A 9,199-nucleotide genomic window follows, 5' to 3' on the forward strand; every position below is an offset into this window, starting at 1 on the left:
GTAACTATCCGGTGTTACCATCGTCAGCCAAATGCTGCAGCCAATCCCTCGACGTCTCTGTCTGTTCCTCCAGCCTATAGCGGTCTGCCCAGCGGAACAGGTCCCTGAGGGTGATGAAGCCATGTTTCCCCGCAAACACAGACGATCCCCTGCGCAGGGACTGGAGCACACATCCCAAAGGTCACATGAGCGATCATCCCAAAGGTCACATGTGCGATGAAACCCTGCAGCGAGCTGGCTGAAGACGCAGCGTCCCTGGTGGTTAGCGCTCACCTGCAGGTCCTGCATGACCTGGACCAGCTTGGTGCAGTAGGACGGAGGGAGGCTGCACCTCTGGTGGAGGATGACCTCCAACTCGCCGCTCGGCAGCTCGTCAAAGTGCAGCTCCACAAAGCGGTTCCTGAACGCCCTGGAGAGGACCTGGGGAAGAAAGGAAGAGGAGTCAGGTGGCTGAGTGGTTAGGGACACGGGCTATTAATCAGAAGGTTGCCGGTTCGATTCCTGGCCGTGCAAAAGATATGACGTTGGCACTTCACCTTACTTGCCTCGTGGAGAATGTCCCTGTACTGACTGTAAGTTGCTCTGGATAAGAGAGTCTGCTAAATGACTAAACATTTCTAAAAATGAAGAGACTCAACCAACCAGCGCCTGTCAACACTAACCCTTAACCACTAATCTACTGAAGCCACAACAAGGCCCACCTTTCTACCCCCGTAGAGGCCTGGAGGGTTCTGGGTGGCGAAGAGCATGAATCTGGGGTGGGCTTTGATCACTTCCTGGGTCTCTGCTACAAAGAGCTCTCGGTTGTCATCCAGGAGTCTGTTCAGGGCCTCCAGAACATCGGTGGGGGCCAGATTCAACTCGTCCAGGATGATCCAGTAGCCTTTCCTCATAGCATCAATGAGAACGCCTGGAGAGAGAGCACACACACACACACACACAGTAATGTTACACTATGACCCTGACAGAGGCTCTGGTGGGAGGGAGAGAAGGGGTCTTTCCGTGGATTTGACTGGGCTGTATCTAAATGTCTGATACCCTCTTTGAAGACCAGCTTTCCCCCGTCGTCAGAGGAGTAGCAGCCCATGTACTCCTGGATGTCTGTGTGTTCGTGGTTGTTGATCCTCACACACTGGTTCCCTGTGGCGGACGCCAGCCACCTGATCAGGCTGGTCTTCCCCACAGACGTCTCTCCCTGGATCAGGACGGGATGGCTCCTGAAGGAGGCAAACAAATGGTGTGATTCTCTAACAACCCGTTTGCAGTGATAACAAGCGATTTTGTAGTTTGACCTCTATAGGAACGGCCAAGTGCCTGGAGCAAACTAAATTGACCTGTGGTGTACGGTTAGAGGATAATTGACTCTTAACTGGGCCAGTTGTCCCATGAGAAGCTCCCTACCACTAATCCCAATAAGCAAACTAGTGGGGGAGGGGGGTTAGTGGAGGTTTTCCTACCCTGCAGACACCACTCTGGCCAGATCACGGAGGTTGAGCTTGACAGAGGAGGTGAGGATGTAGTTGGGGTCCAGAGCTGGCTCCATCTCCCCCTGGGACACCCAGTAGCCCTCCATCTGCACACAGACCCGCCCCGAGGGCTCTGGAATAGGCTGGAGGAGACACACGACACCTGCTCACTATCACGGTGGATCAGAAAACCAGGGTGGTTCAAGACGGGACAGGTTTCCCGAAAGCTTTTTAGAATCACGTGATTTCCACTTTAAGCTTTAAGGAAGTCCCTCCACTCCTTTGGGTCTGCTACATGACCTTGGTTTGTTGTCGTGCTGCATTACCTGTTTCAAACACTTGACGTTTCCCGCCAGGATGTGTTGACAAACTAGATTCTGGACGACGGGATGGGAGCTCCTGTCCAGCTGGGTCAGGAAGCTCATGCAGAACCCCTGACAGAAACACAGCACGTCACATTTCAAGCACAGTCATTTACATTTACATTTAGTCATTTAGCAGACGCTCTTATCCAGAGCGACTTACAGTGAGTACAGGGACATTCCCCCGAGGCAAGTAGGGTGAAGTGCCTTGCCCAAGGACACAACGTCAGTTGGCATGACCGGGAATCGAACTGGCAACCTTCGGATTACTAGCCCGATTCCCTCACCGCTCAGCCACCTGACTCCCCAGTCAGCGAGATCCGTAAGAATGTCAGTTTGGGCCGAGCCCTGTTCTCTCACCTCATATAGCGAGCGCTGGACACTGTAGCAGGGGTTGGAAGCCCCGTACTTCAGGGCCCTGCACAGCGTCCGCAGGCTGTAGTGAGGCCTGTGGCCCGTACCGTCCACCAGGTGGCTGTTAGCCTCCTTGCGCACCGCCAGGTAAAAACTACACGCAAACAGTCACCAGGTCAGCCAAACAGTTTGAGATGAAATCAACAATGCGCAGATACTTCTCATGACGTCTCAGAGGGAGGCGCTTCTCCTCCTCACCTGATGATGCCGTTGATGACGGCCTTCGAGGGGTTCAGGCCTTTCAGGTAGTCTGAGACCAGGATCCTCAGGTCCGACTCGTTCTCCAGCTCCTCCACGTACAGTTCGGTGAACCTGAGAGGGGTTGGGACACCAGGAACATGAGGGGAAGGTTGTGAAGACGCTCAGAGGTTCAGCCGTCCACCACACCTGGTTATCTTAAGAGCTTCTCACCGGTTCCTGATGCCCAGGGGTAGGTTTCTCTTGCCCACGTCGGTGGCTGGGTTCATGCAGGCAAACAGACGGAAGTCCGGATGGCGAACGATAGGTTCTGCCCAAAGAGAAGAGGCAAGGTGATATTCCCATTGCGGCATCAAAAGACCACATCTCAAAAACAGAAGGGAATCATTGTGTGCATTGCAGTCATTTAGATCCTGCACCAGCACAGCACTTAAGACAGACGAAGGGCTTCATTTAGGATCATGGTGCAGTGGGGTATGATCCTGTCAGAGTGCAGTATTGAGCTCACCTGTGTCTCCGCGGTCCTGCAGCACCAGAGAGCCAGCACTGCCCTCCAGGAGCCCACTCAGACACTCCAGGGTTTCAGCCGCCGCTAGGTTGATCTCATCCAGCAGGATCCATTCTCCTTTCTTCACCGCCTGGGCCAGAGTCCCCTACACACACACACACTCGGTAAGGATCACAATGTAATGGGTGAGTAACACTCGTGTGAGGGGAGCGAGGTGCGTCCGTAGGGATCCTTGTGTTACCTCCACAAAGGCGAAGACCATGGCCGTCTCGCATGCTTTGATCTGCAGCTGTGTTTGGCTCAGTCTCAGCGCCAATGCCTCCCACTGCTCCTGCAACAAGGCAGCTGGGGGGGAAACACACAGTCACACCACGGGAATATTTACAGCCGTAAGTCCAGAATCAAGGTGTGTAATGATCCGTTCGCTTAGAAAGGTGTTTTTAAATATCTGGGAGGTAGTACCATTAGATTTTTCTTGCAACTCTTTGGTGAGGGCTGACTTGCACACGTGGTCCATGAGTTTGAGCAGGTCCTGCCAGCGTTTGCCCCTGAAGCAGGTCTGCACGTGACCCAGGAAGGTCAGGTTCTGCTTGCGGGAGTATGACTGGGAGAACAGGTCCTCGAAGGCCTCGCGCAGTGGCAGCAGAATCAGCTTGTGGTCCACAGGTTTGTACCTGGAAAAGATCCGCATCAGCAAGGAAAAGTGATGGACCCCCTTCTGATCAGGTCGGTGTGGGACTGTGCAGGTAAGAACTAGGCTACAGCCTTCAGTGACTCACCCTCCCAGAAGATCGGCAGTGTCGCTCTGCTGGTTCATGTTTATCACCCTTAACCTGTGTCCTGGAGGGTAGGGAAGAGAGAAAAAGGGACGTGTTGGAGTTTTCAGGGGAGTCTGGAGGAGGGCCAAGGACATTTCTGCCCGTGTCTCACCTGTAAGGCCAGCCAGGTACTGCACGGTGGACGTCTTGCCAGTGCCGGTCTCTCCCACCAGCAGGATGGGCTCTCCCTTCACCGCACACACTGCCAGCTGCTCCAGTAGCACTGCAGAGGGGCGTGTGGCTGCGAAGGTCTGCTTCTCACTATGAACACCCAGAAAAAGAACACTTATTTGGATTTTACTTACATTTTCTTCTCTATTTCTTATCCATACTTTAACTGGAAACAGGTATTTTTTTTATTAAACACCCATTTAATTTAATTATTTCACTCACTATTGAAACAACTGCGATCAATAAACACCCATTTCATTCAATTCACCCACTGTCGAAACAATTAATCAAACACCCATTTCATTTAATTTATTTCATCCACTGTTGATGAAACCCAACTATTCCAATGGGCTGCACTTAAAAGCAAATAATGCATTTTAGTACATCTGATGGGGTAAAAGAAAGAATCAATCGTTTTGGGGGATTTGCTTCGAGACCGAATATTTGTTGGTTTACCATAGTGTACTTAAGGATCAATTTGATGTTTATTCAATTTACCAGCAGGGAGTCTATTTGCTCTGACTAAATGTTGGCACAGCAACTGGCACAGCGACTGGCACACGACCAGGGACGAGAGGCAGGATGCCCAACTTACACGCACAGCCGGACCACTTCGTTCTGCTTCCGGACCAGAGCAACTCGGCCCACAGTGGCCTCCAGCTCGGTCACAGAGATGCCAGGCTGGTACATCTGGCAGAAATGCTGCGCCTGGGGGCACACAGTGACCAGAGCACTTACATTTACATTTAGTCATTCAGACGCTCTTATCCAGAGCGACTTACAGTAAGTACAGGGACATTCCCCCCAAGGCAAGTAGGGTCGAATCGAACTAGCAACCTTCGGATTACTAGCCCGATTCCCTCACCGCTCAGCCACCTGACTCCTATGACTTTATGGAACATGTCCCTGGTACGTTGAGAGGTCTGTAAGCAGGCAAGGGAAGCGCTGTGGTACCTTCTCTTTGGAGATATTCAGCTTGCTCCCGATGACCTCAGCCACCCGCAGACGGTTCTCTGGTCGTGACAGCATAGCTGTGAAACAGTCCAGAGCCTGGAGCGGGAAAAGCATTATCTTATATTAAAAGAAGAGTATAAATACTTTAGAAGTACATCCATGCTAATGTAGTCGTTTCTAATGGTCTGCAGTAGAAGTATTTAGCGGCGGTATAACGTGTTCGAATCAAAACCACAACCAGGAGAGATCTGTTTGAAACAGGTTGACGTAATTGTTTGATGACTGGATTGAGAGCGAACCTCCAGAAAGACATGCTGTGCTGTAGCTGAGGAGCTGCTGTCAAAGTTACCGGTGATCCTCTCACACCACTTGAGCAAGTCCCTGTAAAGCAGCACAAACAAAACAAGATAAAGTACATGAAAATACGTAACATACGAGTCCTGACCATGTATCAAAGCTATTACAGCAGAATTGCCTGGCCAACTTTGTTTTGGTACTTTTACGGTACACCTGCATAAAGGCATTACAGATCATAAACAGTTCAAGGCAGCGCACATATTTTAACTGCATCGATCCATGCAAACAGAACACAACTAAAATGACAGAATATAGTTGTCAGCATATCCATTCATGTGTGTAAAAAAAATTCCCTCTTCGATTCTATAACTAAAAACATTCTATTAGCCTTATTTCTGTGAAGCTATGCAGGTAACAGGTAAGTAAACAGACAAGTGGTCAAATGTAAGGGTATGAATTTGTTATCTAATGAGGTTGTCCTAAACTGACACAAGCACCAGTAGTCAGAGCCTAGTCCATAGGACAATCCAATCAATCGGCCATCGACCGCAGCAGCATCCAGTGGAAAGCTAATTAATGTCCTTGGGGGGCTGGCGGGTTCTGTTTCAGCTGGGGAGGGCGCACCCCCCTCAGACAGATACGGGACCATCACATTTACATCTCTATCTGGGACTTGACCGTAGGGCTTGGATTTAGGTGCATTTTGCCTCTGGCAAACTGTTTTGATAGGTGAATGGGTTCATATTTCACTAGAGAGACCACCATAATAGCAATGAAGCAGAGGACAACAATGAAGTAAACTACAATTGCTTGAGTTTGGATGGTGAATTTTTTTGTAAGAAGTTGTTAAATAATCTTCCACCAAGAAAGTTACTTCTACTTCTATTTCGATACCAATCATGGAAAAAAAAGGATCAGAATCAGTTTGTCTGCCCTACCTGAGGGACAGGTCTCTCCCCTCTAGGGATGTGGTTTTCTCCTCCGGCTTATACTGGGCCACCTCGGGGTCCTGCAGGCTGCCTGTGTGGCCGTGGCACAGAGAAGCAGGGCTGTGTTCAGGGTGCCTCTCCCCTGTCAGCTGGCAGTAGATATCCAGCAGTCGCTCCACCACCACGGTCAGGTTAGGGTACCTCGTCACCAACACCTAAACAGCCCAACAGACACATGAACGACACAGTAACGTCATGACAACAGCCACTGCTCCCCAAAGACGAGGAAATGGTTACAACACACAGCTACTAGCATCCAGCAGGAGCCAGACTAAGGCAGACAGGTGAATGAACTCCACGCTCTGGGACAGCTTACCTTCTTTAATTCATCTCGCACCATATTTCCCATCTGTAGTTTAGTCCAGTACTTGTCCAAGAGAGAAGCATGGCTGTGCTGTGGCCTGTACCAACTGCCGTTACCATAATACATCCTACAAATACACAACGCTCACCATTCATTTATCAGTCAACAAAGTCAATAATACACAGATGTTTATAAAAATATTGATTTGTATACCTTCTCGTGGCAAAGAACTGGAAGCCTGGAGAAACATCTATGCAGTCCTCCCGTCCTGGAATCATCAGCTTCTTATTCTCCATCAGAGGCAGCAGAACAGATATCTGCAAGAACAGCACAACACCAGGTAGACAACCATTAGACACAGCCATAACAGTCAAGAGTATTCTACATTCTATTTCCCTATCTGATTCATGAGTTTCCTTTGTGATTATCGAAGTGAACTTATTCTCACCACATCAAGAGGAGCATGGTCAATGTCTTCAAGCAGGATCCAGTGGCCTTTGGATACAGCTTGTGTCAAGGTGCCAGGCTGCCAAATAAACTTCCCTGGGATGTCTGTACACCGGTACATCCCTAGTAACATCTACAACGACATCAGTCAAGTTATTATTAGAATCACTATGACTGCAAATATGCAATATCAAACTGGTATGGTTTTGTGGCTGTTTGTCTCACTTTGCTGTCAGTCTGATCCCCAAGTTGAACCTTCAGAATTTCTGTGGCATTTGTATGGCCGGTGACTGATGCCATAAACTCCACAAGAGCAGTTTTACCACATCCGATTGGCCCTTCAAGGAGAACAGCCTTCTGGGAGGCCACTGCCATTGCCAGTCTGCGCATGTTGCGACAGGTTGAATCCACAAGCACCAGTTCCTTTGGGTTAGCCTAAAGAAAGGTGTGAAGAAAATGAAAAATATCCACACAAAAAAAACACGATTAATCACATTTCTGAGTTACATAATAGCCCACATAAGAAAACGTTCAACCTAAATGTAGTACCTGCTCTGTGTGCTTGGGGGAAACCCTGGGCAACACCACCCCACACACAGCCACAACATTCTGGGAAAGGTCTTCAGACACCACCTGGCCTCTGGTGAACTTGTTTGCCTTTTCCTGGCGCCACATCACAGTACCCTGATTGGCCAGGACAAGGGCTTTTTCGACCTCCAACTGCTGCGTTTCCTCCAATGACCTTCAAGACGATAAAAACGAGTCAGAACCTGACAGCAACAGAACGTGAAGCTGATCGCATGTCGATTATGACGTCAAAACAATCCTTCGTAACATCAGCCAATCAGAATCGACATACTTAATCTTCATGTGGAGGATCTCCTCGCTCGATAGCACCTTTCTCAAGAAAATGGTTTTCTGATTGTCCGTCATGTGAGACACCAGGGCCAAACACTGGGCAGTGTACCTTCACAACAGGGCACAAAAAAAAAGTGTTATTCTCATAAATAACAATGTTTACAACATGAGGACTGTAACAGGTAGGCTGGGTACGCACCCTCGGACCATGACGTCACTGGTGAGGAGTTGAGACACACAGGCGCTCCAGTCCCAGAGGACTCGGAACTTGGCACGGTCGCTCTGGAGGAAGCGCAGGGTGGCGCCCATGAGGTCTCGCAGCTTCATCCTCCTGGGCCCATACTGCACGGACGAGGACTCCTCGCTGGTGAAAAAGAGCCTCTGAAAAACCGGAGGGGCGGTGTCAAAGTATCTGGCAGCAAACCTGTGAAGGAGAGGATGGAAAAAGACAAGAGTTGTTTGTCGTGTCACGGGATACTGATGGTCATAGGTGGTGATGCATGGGGTAGACTTACGCCTGTGCATCCGGACTAACAAAGAGGAGTTTGCTGAGGGCCACACACAAGCGCTCATGAAGATCGTGGTTTATTGTGCCATCAGCTTTGATCCTCTCTGTGTTCCTCTCAAGGAGGTCCAGGATGAGGGGCCGGAGGTGGCGGGCGATCAGGAGAGTATAGTCTTTCTCCAAGAGGAGCTGGGCGAGACATGACAGAATACTTTGTCTGTCTTGTTGGCTCCATATCTGCAGACAGGGATAAGTCGGTTAAGTCTTAACACTAAAACATACTAGAATCCTGACACGTTTAATTTCCAAACCATCATCCGTTAATTTCGTGAACAAAACATGCTTAAAACGTGCTTTCAGAGTACACAACATTACAATTGTGATGCACAAACATGTATTCTGATTGTGTATGAAGTCGTAAAACGATTGATTGAAATATAAATAGACACTGTCAATTTTGAGGAGGGTGGGTTTGATAGATCAAATGAGGTTGCGCTTTCTGTTCGGTTAGCGTAAATAACTCATTATAGAAACAAAATCCAGTTTCTAATGAGTTCGAAAGACGTCTATCTTACCTGTTTTGCCAAGTATTTGCTTAGTTCGTTGTGGTTTTTATCAATATGTCTGGATATGGTACCCAGTGATGACAGGCTCAATTCTAAATTTTCCATCGTACCATTTGTCGTTTGTGGAACGGCGATCTACAACGAAATAAACGACAAATTATTAACAATGTAGTATGTTATATTCTTTGTTGACCAAATAGTGGGTACATCACTTGCTTGTCTGTCTAGGTTGTATCACAACACAGCAAGCACGTTCCCGTCAGTGTTAAAATCCAGTCCACATGTGAGTAAATGAGAAACCCTTCCGGGTCGATTGTCTGTGCCAACGTCGCCTGAATGAAT

At 48.9% G+C, this 9,199-nt stretch overlaps 1 protein-coding gene across 2 annotated transcripts in view; it reads right to left on the reverse strand.

The window, feature by feature from the left end:
• The window catches only part of mdn1 (midasin AAA ATPase 1), a 42,856-nt gene extending 33,720 nt beyond the window's left edge, over positions 1 to 9,136 (reverse strand). For both annotated transcript variants that reach the window (XM_062467370.1, XM_062467369.1), the window contains exons 1-27: positions 8,867 to 9,136; positions 8,302 to 8,528; positions 7,986 to 8,210; positions 7,788 to 7,895; positions 7,478 to 7,670; positions 7,154 to 7,363; positions 6,930 to 7,061; positions 6,695 to 6,798; positions 6,494 to 6,608; positions 6,127 to 6,332; positions 5,191 to 5,272; positions 4,892 to 4,987; positions 4,533 to 4,645; positions 3,879 to 4,027; positions 3,728 to 3,788; positions 3,411 to 3,622; positions 3,190 to 3,293; positions 2,949 to 3,093; positions 2,654 to 2,750; positions 2,441 to 2,554; positions 2,189 to 2,336; positions 1,793 to 1,900; positions 1,458 to 1,609; positions 1,039 to 1,217; positions 702 to 910; positions 274 to 420; positions 19 to 160 (exon numbers count right to left, since the gene is read on the reverse strand). In XM_062467370.1, coding sequence (XP_062323354.1) covers positions 19 to 160; positions 274 to 420; positions 702 to 910; positions 1,039 to 1,217; positions 1,458 to 1,609; positions 1,793 to 1,900; positions 2,189 to 2,336; positions 2,441 to 2,554; positions 2,654 to 2,750; positions 2,949 to 3,093; positions 3,190 to 3,293; positions 3,411 to 3,622; positions 3,728 to 3,788; positions 3,879 to 4,027; positions 4,533 to 4,645; positions 4,892 to 4,987; positions 5,191 to 5,272; positions 6,127 to 6,332; positions 6,494 to 6,608; positions 6,695 to 6,798; positions 6,930 to 7,061; positions 7,154 to 7,363; positions 7,478 to 7,670; positions 7,788 to 7,895; positions 7,986 to 8,210; positions 8,302 to 8,528; positions 8,867 to 8,962 — 3,874 coding nt within the window. In that variant the 5' untranslated portion in view covers positions 8,963 to 9,136. The remainder of the gene's footprint in view (positions 1 to 18; positions 161 to 273; positions 421 to 701; positions 911 to 1,038; positions 1,218 to 1,457; positions 1,610 to 1,792; positions 1,901 to 2,188; positions 2,337 to 2,440; positions 2,555 to 2,653; positions 2,751 to 2,948; positions 3,094 to 3,189; positions 3,294 to 3,410; positions 3,623 to 3,727; positions 3,789 to 3,878; positions 4,028 to 4,532; positions 4,646 to 4,891; positions 4,988 to 5,190; positions 5,273 to 6,126; positions 6,333 to 6,493; positions 6,609 to 6,694; positions 6,799 to 6,929; positions 7,062 to 7,153; positions 7,364 to 7,477; positions 7,671 to 7,787; positions 7,896 to 7,985; positions 8,211 to 8,301; positions 8,529 to 8,866) is intronic.
• Positions 9,137 to 9,199: the final 63 nt, after the last annotated feature.

The sequence above is a fragment of the Osmerus eperlanus genome, chromosome 8, assembly GCF_963692335.1.
Source record: "Osmerus eperlanus chromosome 8, fOsmEpe2.1, whole genome shotgun sequence".
Lineage (NCBI taxonomy): Eukaryota > Metazoa > Chordata > Actinopteri > Osmeriformes > Osmeridae > Osmerus > Osmerus eperlanus.